This window comes from Colossoma macropomum, unplaced genomic scaffold, assembly GCF_904425465.1.
Source record: "Colossoma macropomum unplaced genomic scaffold, Colossoma_macropomum, whole genome shotgun sequence".
NCBI lineage: Eukaryota > Metazoa > Chordata > Actinopteri > Characiformes > Serrasalmidae > Colossoma > Colossoma macropomum.
Window position 1 is genome coordinate 33,543,336 of NW_023494807.1, and position 24,399 is coordinate 33,567,734.

Below are 24,399 nucleotides of genomic sequence, written 5' to 3' on the forward strand. Positions count from 1 at the left end.
GAAGATCTTTTCAAGCTCCTTCCTCCTTGTTTTGAGTGCTGATCTGTGTTGTTTTGGAGCCAAACTACAGATATAAGCTCTCCCTGATATATCAGACAATTCTAAACATTTTAATGCAATTATCTGCTAAAAACAATCTGATTTGGAACTCAGCATATATTGTTAATGGAGTACAGATGCAGGTTTTGGCATCTGTCCACTATTATCGGCATCTGTACTCTGTTTTGATTGGTCAGACTTACAGAGCTCCATTAACTACTGCAGTTTGGAGTGTGTGGTGCTGTTAGCTTCATCAGTGCTGCTGGAAACTTTCCCGCTGCGCTGCTGGCGGAGCTGCGACGCCGGTGAGGCTGCCCTGAGCGTGTGTGTTCGTGTGTCTGTGTGTGTGCTCGGAGCAGGCGGACGGTAGGAGGAGGAGAGGAGGAGAGGAGGAGATGTTGCAGTGAATGAGGGGGTTTATAGCTGAGGATGCTGCCGCTGTCCGTGGTGCTGAAACTGCTGCTGCTGATCTGCATCCTGCGACCTTCTGCCGTGAGTACATCACCAAACACGCATTAAACCGCACGCTGAGAGGGGTGAACACAGCAAACACACTTGTTCTTCTGGATCAGTGGCAGAGAAAAGCAGGCAGTTCAGAGTCGTTTACGAAGCTGTGGAGTGATTCAGTTGAGCTGCATCATAATATCCAACTTATTTCACTGTTTGAGGAGGTTTATACTGCACTGGAGGAAAGTGAGCGCAGGGTTAAAGACAGATTGGGGCTGTTTAGCACAGGTATTAGCAGCCTACATGTGTTTTACTGCATGTAGCCCAAAACACAGCAAACATAGAGGTGGGCGATATGGCAAAAATATAATACTGCAATACTGTTTTCACTATACCCTATGTGTCACAATGTTTATTTTTCAGACATCTGATCAGTTGGAGCAGAAAAAAAGCAGCACATTTTAGAAATACTATCAAAATAAGCAACACAGTGATTTATATTTGTAAAAAAATGGCACTAAATCCAGTTAAACTGGACTAATTTTGCTCTTTTTATAATTAAACATGTCGCTGTTAAGTAATTAGTTGGTTACACAGTATAGATTGTCATATTGCCCAGCCCTAAACAGACATGCTGATGTGTATGATATCTACTATATGACAATAATATAAACCACTCAAATGAACAGTGTAGCCTAAGACTGTGTGATGCTGTGATTTCATATTGAATGTTTTAAATCAGGCTGATTGTTAAATGGTTTACTTTAAAAAGAGCCACAAGGCTCTGGATTCACTGATTTATGTGTTGATTTAGTGTGTTTTGACTTAATCCCTGCATCTAAAATCACATACAGTATGTTAAATGTAGTCCAGCACTAGAATTAGAAGTGTATTCATTGGTGTTGTACAGGCAGTGCAGTATTATGTGGAATTTGTTGCAGCGAATGCGCAGGATTGAGTTTTGACTTCACTCCGTACAGCTGCATGTGTGTTGTTTGGCTGTGTGGATTCAGAGAAACACCTAAATCTGCTCCTCTAAGTTGATGCACGTCAGCGAAAAGAGGTGATTCTAATATAAAGTCATTGGCAAAGCTGATCATCTTATGTCAGGATTATTATTATAGTTAAAACTATGATTTATCTATATAGAACCCTCAACACCCGAAGAACCCTTTGTGTGATTAAAGCGTTCTCTGTATCATGAAAGCCTCTTTGTGTTGATGGAAAATGTGCATGAATGTGTTTTAGATGGTTCTATATAGACTCTTTTTGATAATGGTTCTATATAGAACTCAAAAGGGTTCTTCTATTGTTATAAGCTTGACACAGTAACAATCGAGGAACCCATTTGGGGGCTATTTTAAAAAGAGTCTATATAGAACCATCTAAAGTACGTTCTCCATCAGTCTGAAGAACACTTTCATTAACAAAGAACACTTTTAATCACACAAAGGGTTCTTTGAGTGTTCCTGGTTCTATCTAGAACCACTTACTTTACTGATTTATTTATTTTTCTGTATTTTCTACCCAATTTTTTGTCCAGTTCCCACTAGTTTGATCTCTCTGTTGTGAAATCTAGCACAAGCTCCCTCCTGACACAGTGTCACTGAACAGCTGAACATGCTTAAAGGAGAAGCTAACTGCTAACTCTGTTATAGCTAACAGATGCCTGTGTTGGCTAACATTGCTCTGAGTAATCTAAGGAGAAGGAGGACCACCCACCTCACCCAGAGAGAGAGAGAACAGCTACGATCTCTATAACAGTTCCTACCTTCATAATCTCATCATTAAAACAGCATCACACAAACATCCTAACTAGACTAAACCTCCTAAATCCTGTCCTAACTTTAGGATGAACCCCAACAGGGTCCTCACTTCTGTTTAAGGTCCGTTTCTATGGTTTTTAGGCAGCTGAGTCAGCAGCATAGTTCACTACCAGCATAATGAGCTCCATTTATTTCTACTGTAAAACGCTGCTTTCACTGTGAGATGATTTTCTTTTCTAACTCTGCGTTTTAAAGATCTCAGACGCTGCAGACTCGATCTCCACCGCCCCTCTGATCACCTTCGTGTGTTAATGTTGATGATGAAATATTACAGTGATGGTGGTGAATAATGAGGAGACGGAGCTGAACGTGTGTCTGTTTATTAGGAGGAGTAACGTTAGCGCGCTCGGCTAAAGCGTTCGGGAAATGGAGACTGAAACTGGGGAGCGGTGACGCTCTGATAAACAGCAGGGGGCGCTCTTACAGTATTCACAACTCACAGTTTATCACACTTTAGTTCTGTTTGACCTTTTTACAGCTTGTTTACGTTTCTGCTTGTGTGTTTAGGGTCGGTTGCTAGGCAACATACACGACAGCTGATTGTCGACTCTGATCGAGTCGGTTAAGGTTTCCTAACTGGAGATAAGATGCTGTAAGATAAGACAAAATTCCATCATTAAGATCAGATTTGCTTCTGTATATGAATCTGTGTAAAATCGTATCTGGACCTGTCAGATCTGAACTAAAGACTAGAGAGATGAGGTTTCTGTAATACGGCCCCTGGGTACGGATGGCTGTGGCATCACCAGCGAACAAACTTGCTGTCTCTCTGAACTTTAGCACTGTTTACATGCTACATCAAACTCTTATTGAAAAATAATGATATGGGCTGTTTAATATAACGTGCACAGTGTGGCCTCAGGTTTCCTCCGGTTTGAAGGTCTAATCACGTCTGCAGAGATTTCTTTAACCAATAAAACATGGCGATCAGTGAAATGAGCCCTTATCTGATGTAATGCAGGCCGTGGGCTGTGTTTGTGTTCCATCTTTCATGGCGGTGTGAGGGAGGTTTATAACAGTTGTTTTGGTGAATATTTCACTCCACATGACTCATGGCCACTGCGAACTTGCATCAGCGTGTGTTGGTGGACGTTACTCACAGTGCCAGCGCTCTGGCTGTGAGGAGAAACGCTGGACGTGTGGGAGTTTAACTAATACGACCACACTGACCATTTATCCACACTGTTAAAGGACCCACATCACTGAGTTCGCCTCACTTTCCTGAAATAAGAGTTTGATGCAGTGCACATCTTATAAACGAGGGTTCTTTACAGCGTGAAACGGTTCTTCAGATTGACGGAGAGTGTGTCGTATATGGTTCTATATACAAGATATGAATTTTCTATTGTTACGATGTCCAGCTTGTAACAATAGAAGAACTTTTTGGGTGCTATATAGAACCATCTCTAGCACGTTCATGCATATTTTCCATCAATCTGAAGAACCTCTTTATGATGCAAAGAACCCTTTAACCATGCAAAAGGTTCTTTGAGTGTTCATGGTTCTATATAGCACCAAATGTTACAATGTCAAGCTTGTAACAATAGCAGAACCATTTTGGGTGCTATACAGAACCCCATACAACACATCTTCCATCAATCTGAACAACCATCTCATCATGCAAAGAACTCTATAAGCATGAAAGTGGTTATTTGGGTGTTCATGGTTCTATGTAGAACTAATGTCTTTACTAAAGAACCCTTGAAGAACTCTTTTTAAGAGTATGTATGCATTGTTAAAACACTCTCCAGGCCATAGAGTCAATATACCGAAACTAAACTACAAAAACAGCCCATTTTGAATGAATTGTTTTTGTAATGTCACAGTTATGTACAGTATATTGACCTATTTATCCTACAGCAGTGTAACCCCTCCCATTCACACTGAAATCACAACCTTTCAATCCAGCCATTTAAAGAAAGAAGCTCTTTTGTTTTCTGTCTTTTAATGTTAATTTCCTGTTTTATACTGAAAACAGTAGATGTCTTTTAACCAAAAACAAGAAGAATGGACTTGTGTTCTTGGTATCCAGCTCAGAAATCCAGTTCAGACACTTCCTGAATCTGTAGAGTCGCCCTTTCCATTCCATCTTATCACGAGATCATACGAGACTCACATCCAGAGTTATGAGCCTATGAAGAGGGGCTGAGATACACGTCATCTGCCTCTCACCGTGTGGAACTGGTGGATTCGTGTGTCCCTCTACATTCTGTGTGAAACTGACCAGTGGACACTCAGGAAATCACTAAGACTGACCATCACGCCGGAAACCCTTCATTCTTCATTCAGTCCACATCGGAGACTCATGTGAAATGGCGTGCAGAGAGTTTACAGCTGCTGAAGCTGCTGCAGCGGTTTTGGAAAGTAGTGATGAAGATAACGGAGCATTTAGATATGAAACATATGAGGATCATGATATATGAAGAGCCTTTAAAGGGGAGTTTAAGAAGAGATGAATAAATCGAGGGAATAGGGAGGGGCGATGCTCTGATAAACAGCAGGGGGCGCTCTCACAGCATTCACTACTTACAGTTTATCACTTTAGCTCTGTTTTGACCTATTTTACATCAGTAACAGCAGCTTAACTCACATTTTTAACATTATTTTGATGACGTGTTTATGTTTCAGCTATGTGTGTTTATGGTCGGTTGCTAGGCAAACAAACATGGCAGCTGATTGTCGACTTTGATGGAGTAGGTTAAGGTTTGATTCTGTAATACAAAATTGTGTAAAATCTTATCTTGACCTGTCAGATCTTAACTTAACAAAAACACAGGAAGTTTCGGTAATACAACCCGCAGTTACGAATGGCTGTGGCATCACTAGGAATCAAACCTGCTGTCTCTCTGAACTTTAACAATGTTTACAAACCCAAACTTCCAGAAAATGTCACTTATTTGTTTTTTTGTGCTTTCTGTGTTTTCTGATGGTTTCCCCAACACGTACACCTGCTGAGGGAGGGAGGCGTATATATTTAGTAGCTACTAAGCTCAACGTTAAAACTAGTTTGTATGGTGCAGCTCATTCTGACTTAGTAATGCATAAACCTAAACTTGCCTACAACTAGCCTACATTTACCGCTGCTGCGGTAACACTTTCTATGACTGTCACGTTTGTAAGCATCTGTAAACACATTCATAACATGTTATAATGCATTCATAAGGCATCATAAACATGGCTATAAATATTTATAAAAATGCATCACACATTATAGCCATGCTTATTATGCGTTATGAATTGTTAACATAATACATTATAAGTACTGATCATAACAAATTATAAGAGCTCATAAGTGGTATTTGTCCGCTCTAAGTAAAGTGAAGCGTACTGTACTAAAGCCTCCTCCAGTGTTCAGAGTGAGGCTTCAAGTTGAAGTATTTACTGAAGGATTTACTGAAACACTAAAACATTCACAGTAAAGCACATTACAGGCTTCAAATGTCAGAGTTTAAACTAGAGCTGCCATCAGTGTTTTACCCAATGTGGGAAAGGTAATGTACACCACCGTTAGCTTGGCACTAACTTAACACTGCATATCCAATAGAATGCTAGCAGAAATTAACATTTACTGTAGTGTAGTGTTATAGAGTGAAGGGTTCTAGCATTTGATATTAGAATACAATGACAGTGCTTCAGGCCTTCACTCCACAGTGTGATGTCAGAGGGGGTTCAGGGGAGGGGCTGATGGGTACTTGGTTTGTTTGGAGCATCTGAATATTCAGCACTGAAGCCCTGAAGATGCAGCTTTAACAGCACCAGCGCTGAGAAATATAATATTGGAAATCTCAGGACGTAAATAAACGTTGTATTTGTCTTTACGCTCTCCAAGCTAGGACTGACTTCTTTGGCACTGACAGTATAACATGTTATTAACACCACTTATAATGCATTATATTAACAATTTATAATGTATAATAAACATGGCTATAAAATGTAATTCAGTGTAATTCATTTTTAGGAATATTTATAACCATGTTTATAATGCCTTATGAATGTATTATAACATGTTATAAATGTGTTTATAGATGCTTACAAATGTGACATTCATAGAAAGTGTTACCGCTGCTGCATCTGGCCTGGACCTCTCCAGGCCCCACAAACGTGTAGCTGCTGTTGTGAAGTTAAACAAACTACAAAATCCCGTCCAGCCTAAAGAGAGTCAGACATGTACAACTTTGCATTCAGCTGAGTGATGACAGGAGATGAAAGTCAGATTTGGGAATAAAACTAAACTCCAGCTGCTCTTTCACACTTGAGACTCTTTACTCACTTGGACTGTACTTGACTCAGACGTGTCCTCATGAATGATATAGATTACTTCAGTGCAGTCAGTGTCCTTCAGTAAACGCACTGTTGGCAGTAACTGTGTTGATCCTGTATATTTTATTGATGTGAGACTGATGGGCTCATATGAATCGAGTCTCTTTTATTCAGCATTGATCCAGAGCTGGCAAAGCTGGTGAAACAGCACCGAGAGGCCGTGAGGCTCAGATATCTTACAGCCGAAATCGCCACAGGCCATGTGTCAGAAACCCATCAGTCAGCGTGTCAGAGCGACTCCAGCTTTCTTCCCCTCCGTTCTTTTTAAAGGCAGTCCCCTGGAGGCAGCCTTTCATTTCCCACTGAAAATGGATGAGAAAGAATACAGACCCCTTTCATTTCCCCCTTTTAAAACACAAAGTGTGCACTGGGGTTTTCAGAGTCACAGACTGAATCAGTTCAGTTCATGCTCTGATTGTTTTACCTCTTTCTCTCTGTAACTCTCGCAGATAAACTTGTATAAACAGCAATAAATTTGACCTGTGGTTTAAGTTTTAGCGCTGGAGCTATGAGGCTAATGTGGCTAACAAGTAATGCAGTCTTTATACTTCACCAATTAGCATGGTGCTAACTGCATGCCTAAATTACCAGACACACTGAGTGCGTTTACATGCACTCAATAATCTGATAACCGCAGAGAATCAGATTGTGTCAGTAACTGGTTCAGCGTGTTTACATTTAATAATCTGATAACTGCAGAAAATCAGATTGTGTCAGTAACTGGTTCAGTGTGTTTACATTTAATAATCTGATAACTGCAGAGAATCAGATTGTGTCAGTAACTGGTTCAGTGCGTTTACATTTAATAATCTGATAACTGCAGAAAATCAGATTGTGTCAGTAACTGGTTCAGTGCGTTTACATTTAATAATCTGATAACTGCAGTAAATCAGACTGTGTCAGTAACTGGTTCAGTGTGTTTTCATGCTCTTGAGCGATCAGATAATGGGGAAACTCCATGTCTACATGAGTCAGACAGTAATCAGATTTCTGCTTTACAACCAGTCAATAAACTCACAGAAAACGTGATGTAAAACTCAATCGTTGCGGCACTTTACCTGGAAATTGAACGTACATCATCTAGAAGATGAAGAGTATTTAAATCCTTTATAAGCATGTAGTCGGTTTCAGCATCGCTGTTTTCATCTCACGGCGACGCTGCTGCTTATTTCCGGTTCCACCGTCTGTTTTCACACATGCCCTGACTGAGAAATCCGAAAGAAATCAGAGTACGAATTTATATGCACTAAGAAATCTGATTACTGAGCTAAAATCCAGCCTCTTTATCAGATTTCTTAATTGGATTTCTAGACCGTAATCCGATCTAAGAAATCAGAGTGAGCTGATTACATGACCATTCAAATAATCAGATAGCTGCAGAGATTATTGAGTGCATGTAAACACACTCAGTGTCTCAGACTGTGTGGAGGTGTTCAGGCTCTGTAATAGACCTGTTTATGTGGATTCTGACTCTGTATGACTCACTGTCATCTATAAGCATGGACTGAAGTGTGGGTCAAACACATAGCAGCCATAGTAAAGCCTGAATTTTGCCTGTGCAAAAGGGAAACTGAGTAAATTGGACTTTTGAACTATCACTTTAATGACTGGGCAGGAGTAGATGATTCCAAGCATGTGTGTTTGCTCTCTACAGCTGTAAGTGGAAGGTTTATTATGATATGAAGCAGCTGCAGTGAATCTTTAGATACAAGTACGTCTTCAGAACCTTCAGTTAGGGAGCAGAATTACACCATTTTCATATGCAACTATATTTTTCAACAGGTATTGACTCTGTTTCTCACCCTGTCTGGATTTCAGGCCTTTTATTTTATTGATCTGTTGAAAAATATTAGGATATGAAAAGATTTTTTTTTCCCTTAGAAAAACATATTTAAGGTCAATAATTGGACCTTAAAGCCAATGTTGTGCCTTTGAGGGTACATTTACATTTTTTGTAATAGAAATGCATCAAAACCATTTTTCAGACTGAGTATGTTTCTAGTACTCAGCAGTACCGACTCTGACGCCATACTGAGTCCCTACTTAGAATGAAGTAGTTGTTAGTTTAAATGGGTGCAAACAGTTAAATCATTAAAATTCAGCTGATTTTAAAGGAAGTAGTTTAGCCAGCTGTGCTACATTAGTTCTCCTGGGTCGAGTAGCGCTGCAGTGGAGAAGAGCGGGTTTAGCTTAGCTTAGCTAATGAGATCCAAACAGCCCAGTATGGGTTCAATTCAACTAACTGGTGCTTCGCCATCACAAATATTGACATAAAACTTATCACAGTGAGAGCAAAGAGGACTGATTGGTGTTGGAGCTACAGAAACAGAACCTGTCCTGTACTCACCAGTGTTGAACGACACAGCACGGCCCTGAGAACCATGTGGCTCCACGGTGGAAAAGAGGCCTCTGTTCTATCACATAATTAGCTACCAGTCATTACAAAATCCAGGACCAGAAATTGGATTCAGGATCCAGAGCTGAAGACCTCTCCTCCGTATGTTCTCCTACAAGGCAAATGTCTGTGAGAAATCTCAAAACGACACATTCCAGAAAGCTGTTGGAGGTAAAAACGATATGAACACATGGAGACGGTTGATTTTAAACTTTTGGATTGAGAACAAACCAATTTCTTTGTGAAAGTCTGGCTCTGGCAGGCGCTCTGTGTTATGAGAAGCTCTCGCCCCCAGACGCCAGCAGCCCATTAGAAATGCAGGGCTGCGTTTAGGTGGTGCTGAACGGATGCTGGAAGATAGTGATTTATAATAAGGTTGTGTTTAAAAAGCAGTGGGTTTGGATTTATTAGACAGAAAGAGAATTTCCTCAAAACGCTGCCAGATTCTCAATTTACCCCTTTATACAGCTCATATCTGGAAGGTCCACAAACATCACTCAGTTTCATTTGCTGTTCAGTTTTATTTTTATAGTGTTTTCTACAGCTGACATTCTCCCACAGCAGTGATCAGGAACGCAGGGGCAGCCCCTTAATGAGCATCACGAGGGGGGCTACATTAAAATATGCTCCCTAAGGCAGGGGTGTGGCTGCAGGTGTGTACAACTGACTCCAGCTGTTTAATCAGTTGGTCTTTATTCATCAGGTGACCTCCTGCTTTGTTGGAGTAACAACCTGCAGCCAAACCAGCCCTTTGTGGGTAAGATTGGACACCCCTGCCCTAACACCATGAGGAAGAACCACGGAGAGGAACCAAGACTCAAAAGAAGAAACTCTTCAAGAGTATGAAGACAAAAAAACACTGAGAGGAACCAAGACTCAAAGGAACTCCCTAAGATTATTTGGAGGAACCACTGAGAGGAACCAAGACTCAAAAGAACTCCCTAAGATTATTTGGAGGAACCACTGAGAGGAACCAAGACTCAAAAGAACTCCCTAAGATTATTTGGAGGAACCACTGAGAGGAACCAAGACTCAAAAGAACTCCCTAAGATTATTTGGAGGAACCACTGAGAGGAACCAAGACTCAAAAGAACTCCCTAAGATTATTTGGAGGAACCACTGAGAGGAACCAAGACTCAAAGGAACTCCCTAAGATTATTTGGAGGAACCACTGAGAGGAACCAAGACTCAAAAGAACTCCCTAAGATTATTTGGAGGAACCACTGAGAGGAACCAAGACTCAAAAGAACTCCCTAAGATTATTTGGAGGAACCACTGAGAGGAACCAAGACTCAAAAGGAGAAACTTTTCAAGAGCATGAGGAAGAACCTCTGAAACAAAGACTCAAAAGAAGAACCCCCTAAGTGTATGAGGAAGAACCACAGGGAGGAACCGAGACTGAAAAGGAGAACCTCCTTAAGAGCGCACTGTTAAGTAAAAATGGATAAAACTATTTTGTACATAACTGATAAATCCTTGAAATCTTTTGCTCATAAATTATACGGTTCAGACTGAATTCAGACCAGAAATGACTGAAAAACTCCACACGGTCAGAGGTGAGTGTGTAATGATGTAGTCATGCGGTTAGCATCATGCTAATTGGTGGGTATAATCTTCCATTACTTGTTAGCTACATTAGCCTCGTAGCTCCAAAGCTATAACTAAAGAAGCGAAATTCGGACATAAAGCCTGTTTTGGCTGTGCAGCTCCGTTTAAGGTGAGAGGAGGGAAATGGGGGGATTTGATTTTCCACATTTATGTCTCCTGTTTTTCTAAAAGGGTCTGCAGCTCCAGTAATTTCCACAGAAACTCTTTCTTCTGGGTTATTTTGAATATTAATCTCAGAAAATCAGAACCTCATTTAAAAACCCTTTTCTGGTGGAATTGGCAGAGTCTGTTCAAAGCTACAATAACAGCAGCTCTATTCTTCTACAGATGAACAGATTTAGTTGATTCAACTTGTAGCTCAAAACTTCATATTCAAGCCGGAGTGTAAAGACAGAGAGAGGAGTCATCAGTGGAAACAGAGTCTGTAAAGGCCTTAATCAGTATTGGTTTTATATCAGATCGGAGTGAAGAGTGACGAGCAGCGCTGAGGAATTCGTCCCCTCAGAACATGGAAATTTAAACTACGCCAAAATCGCAATTTAAATGATAAAGAAACGCTATGATGAATAATAAATTGTTCAGTGTTTCTGTGTTTTATTATTATTTCCAGGAAACTACAGGACTTTTTACAGCCTTTTAAGATTTCAAAACAGAGGGCAAAATGAAGGCCCAGCACACACACTGCAAAAAATCATATTTTCTTAAGTAAAAAGATCTTAAATCTAGTCAATAAATTTAATATTTCTCCTGTTGAGATTGTTGTAAGCTTATTTTAAGACTATTTAACTCATTTCTAAACTTCTATTACTAAAATTTCTATTCTAAAATTTCTATTACTTGTTTTAAGTGACTTTATTACCAACAAAATTATAGTTTCTCATTAGGCTGAATGAATAACTGACTCTAAATGTAGGTATTGTGATATAAACCGAGTCTGTTCTACAGTTTCTCATTAGGTTGAATATGATTTTACTAGCGTACAGCTTGTCCAACCTCACAATTGATTGTGGGCGGAGCCAGGAGATGCCTAAAGATGAAACTATCTACAGTAGACACACACATATCTCTTGAATGTTCCCTGGCCTCCTGTTGTGTGTGGTGGTTGTTTTGATGTGAAAGAGCACAGTGTTTGAGAGTATTCAGTGAGTATTCAGATGAGGAAAGTGCTCTGTAGAAGTGGGAGGATTTAAAGCAGGTCATTAAACTCGAGCATAAAATCTCTCTCTTTATTGTGGGGTAAGCTCTCTTTACAGCGCTGCATATTTACTGCTGGAGAAAAGGCTTTGTGAGGAATCGAGAGAATAAATTGGTTTCTGTCATGGTAGCTGAGGAGTAAAGTTTAAGGAACTTCTGTGGCTTTGAATAATATGAAGGCTGTTGGCGTAGATCAAAAAGACCGTGGTAATGACTCTCTCTCTGAATCCCCCCACAAAAATACACTAAAATTTGATCTGCATTTCCATCCTGGTGTCTCACCCACACAGTCATTTCACACAGCAGCTCAGAAAGCCTTTGAGTCCAATTTACACAGCTGTGTTATCTGAGGGGCCCAAAGCTCAGTGTTTAAGGTTGGCTTTTTAATATTAGACCATATTGTGTTACTCTTATTGTACATGCTGTTGTACATATGTGAATGAGCTCTGTTCTTATTGGGTGATCTGTATTGTGCATCATTCAAAAAGCAGTCAGGCCTGAAACACTCCTTATAACTTCAATGTACATGGGCGGGGCTAAACTGCTGTAGGCTGAATGGGTGGGGCTAAACTGCTGTAGCTGAATGGTGGGGCTAAACTGCTGTAGCTGAATGGGTGGGGCTAAACTGCTGTAGGCTGGATGGGTGGGGCTAAACTGCTGTAGCTGAATGGTGGGGCTAAACTGCTGTAGGCTGAATGGGTGGAGCTAAACTGCTGTAGGCTGAATAGATGGGGCCTAAGTATGATAGGCTGAATGGGATGTGTGTGTGTGTGTGTGTGTGTGTGTGTGTGTGTGTGTGTGTGTGTGTGTGTGTGTGTAAATCCCCTTTTTGTGATGTCACTCATCAGCTTTGGGCCAAAAGACCTTCTTCACAGCAAGAAGATCCTCTGATGAACATGAAACTGAGAAGATAAACACAGAAAACATCAGCTCAGAGCTGCTTTCTGATAAACTAAGCCTGCACAGGTGTTTTTCTGACCTGAATGTTCTGTGTGTTTGTGTAGAGCATCTGGCTGAAGGAGGGCTGGCAGGTGTACAGTTCAGCTCAGGATGCCGATGGCCGCTGCGTCTGCACCGTCGTCGCTCCAGAACAGAGCCTGTGCTCCAGAGACGCGAAGAGCAGGCAACTCCGACAGCTCCTGGAGAAGGTCTGTGTGTAACCGTCCACAGTCTCAGTTAGACTGAGAGATTAGATACAGATCAGTCTGTTAGTGATGGTTAGGGCTGGAATTTTGGCTGCCGAAAACTGAAAATAAAAAAATTAAAAGAGATAAAATAGACCTATTGAAGTGTAGACTTTACTACTAATTTTAATGGTAATAATAATAATAATAATAATAATAATAATAAAAAATTTATTTATAGAGCACTTTTCATACCAGTGGCAGTTTAGAGTTCTTTACAGACAGATGATAATAAGATTAGAGCTGATTTTTTCTGTTATGTTTCCTGTTCATTATTATAATTTTTACTAAGTATATATATGTATATATATATATATATATATATATATATATATATATGTATATATATATACCAGTCAAAAGTTTGGACAAGTCTTCTCATTCAGTGGTTTTATTATTGAAGACATCAAGATTATGAATGAACACATATGGAATTATGTAGTAAACAAAATAGTGTTAAACAACCCAGAATACGTTTTATGCTGTAGACTCTTCAAAGTAGCCACCTTTTGCTTTGATGACGGTTTGCACAGTCTCGTACTCTCACTCTATGACCCAGCTTTATATTTCTGTATGTCTGTTTGTTCATCTCTGTTGAATCAGGAATCTACTCTGCTCTGCTGGGCTGTTAAAAACACTCACTGTTTCGAACAGTAAATTAATATTTTTTATCTGCAAATTACTTTCTCTCTAACGCTTAGCTTTCTCAAATTGAAGAACCATGAGATGTCTGAACTCTGTCTTCCACCAGAGGGCAGTGTAGAGCTGCATCTTACATTTTGAGAGATGGATGGATGGATGGATGGATAGACAGACAGACAGACAGACAGACAGACAGACAGATAGATAGATAGATAGATAGATACTTTATTGATCCTGAAGGAAGTTTAGCAGGCAGTATGAGTCACACAACACAGGACAGTTATAATAATAAGGGCGATACAATATAAAAAGAAGAATATATACAAAAAAAGTCATATATACAACTAGGAATATACAAAAATATGCAATAAGATCCATCCTGAGATAAAAGGCAGTGCAGTAAAGACTGTACAAGGAGGCACAGGGAGCAGCATAGAATGTCAATACTGAATAAATATGTGCAGATATTGGTACTGAAATAAAGAGTCCAGGTGTGCCAGATGTGTGATAAGATGTGCAGAAGTGCAGTATGTACAGTAAGATGTCCATATGTGCAGATAGATAAAGTACACTCTGTCCTCATCTCTCCTCTTCCCTCTTCTCTCGTCTCTCCCGGCCCCACTGGGCAGAGTTGAAGAGCCTTATGGCTCTGGGGACAAAGGATCAGAGGTTTGGTCAGAGGTTCTTATTCGTTTAGTCAATGAAGGAAACAGAAAGACTACTGCAGCCGTCTGAAGGCTACCGCACACTGGACGAGACGCTCAGTGTGGAGTCTCTGAGCACAACAAACAAAGTTAACCTGAACTTTGAATGAATGAAAATTCATTGTTGCTCTTTTAAACAAATGATTTACACTGCAGACTTGGATTTCCGCCCAGTGGAGCTTTTTCCAATTTTGTGCAATGTGCTTTCTGGCCAATAGGAGAGCAGCAAGCGTGTCTGTAGTTCCACTCAGCACCCGAAAGGTCAGTTTTATCAGAGGATGCTGCCCACTTTGCGAGCTCTGCGCCCACCGTGAGTGTGAAAGGAGTCTGAGTTCTAATGGAGCTGTGGTCTGAGATCTGAGTCCTCTTCGTAGTTCACTAACACTGTGGACACAAAAAGCACTGAGTCATTTGTAGTTGGTTCACTTTCAGTGTCACATTAACAGAACTTTGGTTCATCTAAAAAGAGCTACATGTGAAAACACTCTCTGTCTCTGTTAGCCTCCACCCGACGTGCCCAGCCTTGGCCTTTCTGTTGGGGGTGGGGGGGTATTATTTCAATATTTTTCAATAATGTCGTACAAAATGCTTTTCCCTAATTTTCACCACAAATATGCTCTTGTTTTAATGTGGTACACAGTGGAACGATATTTGTTTTGAAAGGGTTTGTCCTGATTCTGTGTTCCTCTCCAAAACTTGCCACGGGGCTTTTAGAAGCTGATTCTGAATAAGCATAAAGATGATGTAACTGTACAAACAAGCCTGAGGGGCTGACCCAGGCCGTCTCAGGACCTGCCTCGTCCACTGCTCCCCCACACTACCACCGCAACATGATAGTGGAGCACTGTTCTCCTCCAAGGGCAGTTTAGAATTTACTGATCACTGATTTCTGTTTTATTGGCGTTTCACACACTGTCCCCACGCGTTTAGAGCTGAATTGATTGTTTATCTCCTGCTGAGTTTCATTGTAGCTCTGTTTAGATCCACCTGATTCCTCCATTCAGAAGCTCCTGAAGGTTCATCAGCTCAGTCAGGTGTTACATTAGGAATAGGTAAAGAATTAAAAGCTGCTCACTGTAAGGCTCTGTTATCAACACGGAGAGTAAATAAGGCTTTTCCCATAAATATTGCTCAACAATTAAAAATTGCCTGTTTCAGTTATTAAACTGTGCTGGTCTGGTTGCTCCATCTGACTGATTGGCTGCGCCGCCTGACTTTTCAGACTAATTTCAAATCAAACAGACATCTTTTTAGACTCCTGTACTTGAGTTTATATTCACCTTTTCTTCAAATAAATAAACATTATTATAATAATTCTACATTTTCATGGTTCTCCTGAGGTTAGAACATCTGACATGGTCAATAGAACCATTCTAATCACGACTCAAACATCACGTTTTAACTAAATATGTGACCTTGGTATTGCGCCATGAAGGTCACTTGGGGTTTTCTTTATGATGCAATACACTGGTCCTTCTTTTGCAAAAGCATGTCGAAATAAAAGTCCTTTATGTTTGGACGTGCTGCTTGATATTTGAGGAAGTAAGAACTTGCAGATAAAAGTTTTTCCGTGAGTTGAGCAGTTTTAAAGTAGCCTTATTTTACAGCATGCTAATTTAAAGTTTTCAAACATAAAATTGTGACAAACAATCTTATTTAGAGTTTTTTGTAACTAAACTACCTTTTAGGTGGTTTATTTAATCAACATATCTGGTTGGACGCTTGCATCACCTGACATTTTTAGACTTTTGGAGGCAAACAGAAACTAAAATGAATTTTATATGGATGCACTGAAAATTGTTTCACGTAAAAGAGGCGGTGTTGAATATTTTGATATATATCATATATTTATTAAATTATTTTGGGGGGAGATAATAGACTTGGACACGCCAGTGACCCAAATATAACCTCAAATTAAATTAACCCTCTATCATTTTGGCCTGCGGTGTATTTGGGCTGATAAACTGAGGGCTGCATGATGTTGCATGTTGATTTTACTATTCAACTAATTATTTGAAAAAGTACACGGCTGGTTGATATTGTTACAGTAAAAATCTCTGCACACCTGTGAGATTCAGTCACTTAACTGAAAAATGCTGTCTAATTTTTTAAAGCTTATTTATTGATTTTGTTTAGTCTGGTGAGTTTGGTCGGGTTTATGAGACTGTATTGCAGAGTGGTTACAGTATTTCCACTCTAACAAAGTAAAAGTTGTTTTGTTTAGGAGAATAACAGATTTCTGTTCTCTCCTCTTTCTGTTCACTGTTTTTTCTGTAGCTGTATTTTTATTACTAAACTCAGGCACCATCCTCTACTAACTGTCTGCTGGATTTAAAGGGGACCTCTGCTGATTTTTCAAAATTCATGCCTAATTAAGTGGTTAAGATGTAATCAGAGTTGTTCAGAGTGGTTTGGTGTGAAACGCTCTGTTCTAGATAAACTTACAGAGTCAGAACTGTTCACAGTGGTGGTGATAGGAACCAGACGTCCACCTCTAAAAGCTCCCTCACAGAAAGTTCCTACAGTAAATGGTTATGAATTCACTGCCTGATGACTGAGACACTGTTTATGATAGTTTAGAGAACTTAAACTCCATTCATGGTGGAGGGATACATGCAGGGCGCTGTGAGGTAAAATAGTCCCCAAAGAAAACTTATTATTTCAGATTTTCCACTATTTTCCATCATCAACATTCCATATAAACTCAGAAGACTCGTGTAGGTTCACTGGTGGTTCTGGATAGTAAATAAAATGTCTATATTTGTGTTGTAGTCATGACGACCCCTGGTTCCTATCACCACCACTGTAAAGACATCTGAACCATTTCACACCAAACCACTCTGAATGACTCTGTTTACATTGCAGGGACTTTATTCAGTAATTTTGAAAAATTGGTGGAATTCCACTTTAATAGTTGACTATTCAGATAGTCTGTGCATCCCCTCGTTTGCTTACAGTATCTGTAAAAGCTTTTTTCCAGCACCTGTTAAACAGCAGCAGGTTTTACAGGAGACGCTGCTAATGTTAATTTCACTGAAGGCTGAATTACTTAGCGCTGTTTTCCTCTCTTTAAGATTCAGAACATGTCTCAGTCCATAGAAGTTCTGAACCTGCGGACTCAGAGGGACTTCCAGTACGTCATGAAAATGGAGAGCCAGATAAAAGGACTGCGATCAAAGCTCAGGCAAATAGAGTCCAACCGGAGAACGCTACTGACGAAAAACTTTCAGGTGCGCTTCCATTAAAAGACTCTGAGAAGAGAACAGACTTAAATGGCTGTAAAAGGCTGAAGCATCTGTGATAGGAGTTGAGTTATTCTTTTTTTATTTTTGTATTATTTTATACAGCATATGTTGGTGTAATGTGTGCAAATTCAATTTTGTGAGATAACTGATGCTGTTTATCACAAGCTGCACAGTGCAGATCACATTTTTTCATATTTATCTTTTTCCAGTGTTTTTCCTTAGTAATAATAATAATAATCTACACTCGTTATGTAATTATACCATATAAACCCTTTATCTGTCCACTATTACGGCTGGGCAGTATGGCAATATATGTTGTTATAGTGATAATTTATGTCAAAATAAATTACAACTCTGTTTCCAAAAAAGTTAGACTCTGATGCCAACAACACGTTCCAAAAAAGTTGGGACAGGGAATCAAAAGGCTGGTAAAGTTGCGTAATGCCAAAAAAACACCTGGTGGTTGATTGGCCACAGGTCAGTAACATGATTGGGTATAAAAAAGAGGCGGAGTCTTTCAGAGGTAAAGATGAGGAGAAGTTCACCACTCTGTGAAAGACTGCACCATCAAATAGTGCAACAATTCAGGAATAACGTTTCTTAACGTAAAATAGCAAAGAACTCATAATCTACATAATAGCATTAAAAGATTCAGAGAATCCAGAGAAATCTCTGTATGCAAGGGACAAGGGCCTCTCTTTGGGCCTCAGGTGGCACTGCATTAAAAACAGACATGATTCTGTAGTGTAAATCACTGCATGAGCTCAGAAACACTTCTGAAAACCACTGTCTGTGAAAACAGTTCATCACTGCATCCACAAATGCAAGTTAAAACTCTAAAATGTAAAGAAGAAATCATATATAAACAGGATTCAGAAACGCTGCCACCTTCTCTGGGCCCGAGCTCATTTAAAACAGACTGAGGAGAAGTGGAAAAGTGTCCTGAGGTCCGACGAATCAACATTTGAAATTCTTTTCGGAAATTATGGACACTGTGTCCTCTGGGCTAAAGGCCCAGTTCAAAAGACAACATTCATGATGGTGTAGGGGGCATTAGTCCAAATGGTATGGGTGACCTGCACATCTGTGAATGCACCATTAATGCTGAACGATATATACATGTTTTGGCAACATATGCTGCCATCCAGACGACGTCTTTTTTGATTATTTCAGCAAGACGATGTAAAACCACATTCTGCATGTATTACAGCAGCATTGCTCTGTAGTAAAAGAGTCCGGGTGCTAAACTGACCTGCCTGTTGTCCAGACCTGTCACCACTGATAACATTTGGCGCATTATGAAATGAAAAATATGACAAAGGAGACCCTGAACTGATGAGCAGCTGAAATCCTGTATCAAACAAGAACAGGAAAACATTTCACTTTCTAAACTACAGCAGTGTCTCCTCAGTTCCCAAACACTTACAGAGTGTTGTTAAAGAAGAGGTGATGAAACCCAGGGGTAAACAGGCCCCCGTCCAACTTTTTTGGAACATGTTGTTGGCATCAAATTCAAAATGGGCAAATATTTTTCAAAAAACAATAAAATTTCTCAGTTTCAACATTTGATTTATTGTCTTTGTACTATTTTGAATTAAACATAGGGTTTAAATGATTTGCACATCATTGCATCCTATTTTTATTTACATTTTGCACAGCATCCCAACTTTTTTGGAAATGGGGTTGTATAATATGTTTTTCTGATCATATGGTGTTCATCATCAGTGCTTGTAGACACTGACCAGCTGCATTTCATTATAAAGAGAACAAAATTAGTCAGTTCAACTGGATTTAGTGACAAATACTGAACGTAAATCACTGTGTTCACAGTTTTTGATTTTGATATTGTTTAAAATGTAGCTCTACTGGCTGTTTTTTTCTCTTTTCCAGCTGATCAGGTGTCTGAAAAAATCAATATCGTGCCACTGTGAAGCCTTTATCTACTATAAAAATGCACAGACAAAATTAGGCTTCAAGATGCTGCTACTGTGTTTAGCTGTGCTAATGTACTTTAGTCCATGTTTGTAGATAACAGTGAGTCATACAGTATCACAAACCACATATTAAGGTCTATTAGAGACACTGAACACCTCCACACAGTGATGTAGCCATGCAGTTAGCACTCTGCTAATTGGTGGGGTATAAGCTTCCTTTACTTGTTAGCTACAGTGTTAAAACTGAAGAAGCAAACTTCAGACACCAAACACGACTTGGCTGACCAAATACATTTGAGTTAAGTGGGAAAATGAGATAAATTTGACTGCTGAATGAGTGATTCTCAACATCTCCTCCTCCTCAGGAGATGAAGGGTAAGATGGCCGATCTGCAGCCCCTGATTCCCGTGCTGGAACAGTATAAAACAGACGCCAGGCTCATCTCTCAGTTTAAGGAGGAGGTGAGGAACCTGTCGATGGTGCTGCTGGGCATCCAGGAGGAAATCGGAGCATACGATTACGAAGAACTTCAGCACAGGGTGGCCAGTCTGGAGGGACGACTGAGGAACTGTATGAGCAGACTCAGTGAGTACCAGACTAAAGCTTTCACCATCCATTGACTTACTGGTCGAGCCACCTGACTTTTCAGACTAATTTCAAATTAAACAGGCATCTACAAGAACACTGAGGGTTTTATGGGTTTATGGCTCTCAGGAGCTCCTTTGGAGTTTAGCTGTAAAAATGAACAGAACGAATGGCAAAAGAACATCTTTGCTGAAAACTAATTTAATTCTTAATGTGTTAAGATGGGATTTGCATTTTGACAATGTTGATATTAGTATTATTAAGTATCTGTGAGAGTTAACAAGCACACATCCTGTAAACTGCAGGAAACAAAAAATCTTTGGCCAAAATTAGCAAAGCACAAAAGTTTATCAGCACACAGAGGATTACATCTGAAAACATGATTTGTCGGCGTTCTTGGGTTTGAGAAAGGTGCTATATAAAATGAACTTATTATTATTATTCAAAATGCCGCAGAAAATCCCGCCAGGCACTCAGTGTTTCATAGTAGTGATAAAATATAATATATGTAATATAATATACATACTTATATGTATATCGTTGCTGTCGGAACAAAACCTCATATCTCCAATATGGTAACTTTTACAAGTGAAGGAAAAATATAGTTTAATTTTAATGTAAATCAATGGAATTAAACTTTTTTCCAAGTAATTATGGGCCGTTTCTTTTGGTCCATTCATAATGAAATTTACACACAGTGTAAAGAACAGTAGGCATTTTCAAATTATGTCAAAATTAAAGGTTTTATTCCAAAGACAGCAATATAATAATATAATATAATATAATATAATATAATATAATATACAGGCTTACGTAATGAATACCTGAATAGTGACTTCAGATTACGAACACTGCCACCTAGAACAGTTAACCAAGTTCTCGATACCACTGCAGACCCCCAGTGTAGGAGTCAGGATACAGTGATATCATTTTGCTCTAGTGCTGTGATTTTCATTGATCTGATGTAACGACACATAGACGCCTCATAACTGAAAACAAATTTAGTAAAATCTACAGTTAAGTATTTCTATTGCTTCTCAATTGGAATAGCATGTTGTAGAGGCAGAATAACAAAATCTGAATCAGCACAAATAATTGATATTGGTTTTCAGTAGTGAATAATTCTGGTTGAGTGCCACTGACTGTGTACTGAAAGGCCAAACTGTATCTAAACACACAACTGGAAAAAAAAAAATATCTGAACATGTGTTTTTGTATATTTGAAATACATTTCAAACACATTGCAGTCGATGCTGAAATACATTCAAGCACTAAAATATATTTCAGAATATTTTGCCATATTATAAAAATATATTTTAAAATGCATTAATTCAAAAACGTATGTGGAAATATTACACACAGAAAATAAATGAATGTAAATGTGTTTATCAAAATGTATGAAAATGTCCAGAATCCTGTCTGATGCTCTTCACTGTCTGATACCTTTAGAAATGAATTTGTGTTCCAGTCTCTTCATTTTAAATCTGATCAGATGATCCTTTATCAGGACAGAAGCGAGTGTTGAGGGTATTGATCCTCTGTGAAAATGCAGTTATGATCTGATATCTTGTTTATTTTAAATACGTGTCTGTGTGAGTCGTCATTTCTCTGATTGCTGATTGTCTGTTTTTTAAGAAATATCTAACATTAAAAATCTCTGCCATGCCAGCTTGTGGCAAGCTAATGAAAATCAGTGGCCCTGACACCATAAAGACGTCAGGAACCAGGTTTGGAGCGTGGATGACTGACCCGCAGGCGTCTCCTCAAAACAATAAGGTGGGCAGTGAGATCTGTACACAGCTAATACTGCATCAACATAAAGCTTTAAATCTCGCTTTGTGGATAAAGTAACCGTTTGACGAATGATGTGTTGCAGGTTTGGTACATGGACAGCTACACCAACAACAAGATAGTCCGTGAGTACAAGTCAGTGAGCGACTTCGTCGCTGGGGTCGAGTCCAGAACCTATAATTTGCCGTTTCACTGGGCGGGCACAAACCACGTCGTGTACAACGGCTCCCTGTACTACAACAAATACCAGAGCAACATCATTGTTAGGTACAGCTTTGAGAGTGGACGTGTGATGACCCAGCGTGCTCTGGAGGCTGCTGGCTTCCACAACGTTTATCCGTACACCTGGGGCGGATTTTCCGACATTGACCTGATGGCGGACGAGCTGGGGCTTTGGGCGGTCTACGCAACCAATCAGAACGCTGGAAACATCGTGATCAGTCAGCTGGACCCTATAACCCTACAGGTTCTAAACACATGGAACACGGAATACTCTAAAAGAAACGCCGGAGAGTCCTTCATGATCTGCGGCACACTTTACATCACCAACTCCCATCTCACAGGCGCAAAGGTCTACTATTCCTACTCCACCAAAACGTCCAGCTACGAGTACACGGACATCCCCATCCACAACCAGTACTTTCACATGTCCATGCTGGACTACAACGCGAGGGAACGCGCGCTGTACGGCTGGAACAACGGCCACCAAGTGCTGTTCAACGTCACGCTGTTCCACGTTATCAAAACGGATGATGATTCTTGAGAGATACTGTTTTCCAGAGTTGCCAGTTTGGCGATTTTCTTGTTCGGTTACACCTGAAACAGGCAAACACGAAGCTCGGGTTTATTAATGAAGCTTGTATTTATCAACATGGTCCACAAAACCTCAACAGGACACTCAAAGATGGTTCTTCAAGGGTTCTGTAGTAAAGAAATGGTCCTATATGGAACCATGAACACTCAAAGAACACTCTGCATGATTAGAAGGTTCTCTGCATTGTGAAAGAGTTCCACAGATTGATGGAGAATGTGCTGTGGAGGGTTCTAAATGGAAAAGGGTTCTTCTACTGTTATAATGTCAAGCTTGTTACAATAGAATAACCATTTTTGGTGATATTAACAGAAGCATTTCAAAAAGATTCTATGTAGAACCATGTACAGCACATTTTCCATCAGTCTGAAGAGCTCTTTCACGATAACAAGAACTGTTTAGTCTTTGAGTGTTCATGGTTCTATATAGAAGTGTTTTCTTTACTAAAGAACCCTTGAAGAACCGTCTTTTTTAAGAGTGAAGTCATGAAACACAGTCCAGGTCAAAGAGAGTCACACAACACAAAAACACAACCGTCAAACAAATCCAAACAGGCAAAGAATAATCTATCACATATCAGTATATCGCAAAGAAACAGTGAGTTGTGGATATTAATTTATTATAACTTAATTCTCTACACTTTTCTCTGTCATGTTAGAATCTTCTACAGCTCTGTTCTTCGATCTGAGCACATCTAACTCTTCCTTATTTTAATTTATAGCCTCCTAGAGTCCTACTGATTATCTGAAACCTGTGAAGTTATGTATGATGAGCAGTTTATGATCATTTTACACATCTCTGTGCTACTAAATTAGTTTAATATTCTTAATAATATGAATTCCAAACTTGAACAGTGATTCCAAACTTGTGAACAGTAGTGAGTTTTGTTCCCGTGAGAGATTTACTGGTTTCTAGTCACAACCCAAATGTTTCAATCTGACAGTTTTCCAACTCTACCAGTTTAGGAAGACCATAAACTAACTGCTAAGTTGAATCAGATGTGTTTGAGCAGGAAAACCACTGAACTGAGCTGGACTGAAGCTCTCCAGGAACTGAGCTGGTTGAGGACCACCACTCAAAGCAGTTTTGGGCCCACAGTGTTGTTTTCTGGACAGCTTGACCAACATTGTCTAGTACTGATAACCCAAGGTGACTGGATTAATCTGGAAAACATTTCCCTGTTCATCTGAGAGGCTTCAGTTCAAAGTGGTGGAAACATAATTTCACAGTGCTGTATCATCTGCTGCCTTTCAGTGATGTTTATATTTCCATCAGTGGCTGTATATTTACATCAGAAGATAATCGTGAATGGACCGGTCCAGTTTGTTTACAGAGTTTCTCTCAGCAGTGTCCTTGGAGATGAAAATGCCTTATTTGAGTCACAGGGTCATTCTGAATTGTTTGGGAGATAAACTTGTGCTTAACGTGACACTATATGGCCAAAAGTATGTGGACACCTGATCATCAAACCTATATGAGCTTGTTGGACGTCCCATTCCAAAACCATAGGCATCAGTATGGATCTGGTCCCCCTTTGCAGCTCTAACAGCTTCCACTCTTCTGGGAAGCTTCTACAAGATTTTGGAGAGTCTGTGGGAATTTGAGCCCATTCAGCCAAAAGAGCATTTGAGAGGTCAGACACTGATGTTGGACGAGAGGGTCTGGCTCACAATC

The 24,399-nt window shown here is 39.7% G+C and overlaps 1 protein-coding gene across 1 annotated transcript; it reads left to right on the top strand.

Moving 5' to 3' along the window:
• Positions 1–430: 430 nt before the first annotated feature.
• Positions 431–22,794, top strand: LOC118797047 (noelin-3-like). The gene is made up of 6 exons (XM_036556262.1): positions 431–531; positions 12,834–12,977; positions 17,434–17,589; positions 19,904–20,123; positions 21,793–21,899; positions 22,000–22,794. The coding sequence occupies exons 1-6, from the start codon at positions 469–471 to the stop codon at positions 22,675–22,677; spliced, it is 1,368 nt and encodes a 455-aa protein (XP_036412155.1). The 5' UTR covers positions 431–468; the 3' UTR covers positions 22,678–22,794.
• Positions 22,795–24,399: the final 1,605 nt, after the last annotated feature.

Excerpts from the sequence above, each read along its gene's own strand:
- LOC118797047 (XM_036556262.1), top strand. The coding sequence starts at position 469 with ATGCTGCCGCTGTCCGTGGTGCTGAAACTGCTGCTGCTGATCTGCATC. Across the intron at positions 532-12,833 it reads GCATCCTGCGACCTTCTGCC|AGCATCTGGCTGAAGGAGGG; the intron begins GTGAGTACATCA and ends GTGTTTGTGTAG. Across the intron at positions 21,900-21,999 it reads CGTCTCCTCAAAACAATAAG|GTTTGGTACATGGACAGCTA; the intron begins GTGGGCAGTGAG and ends GATGTGTTGCAG.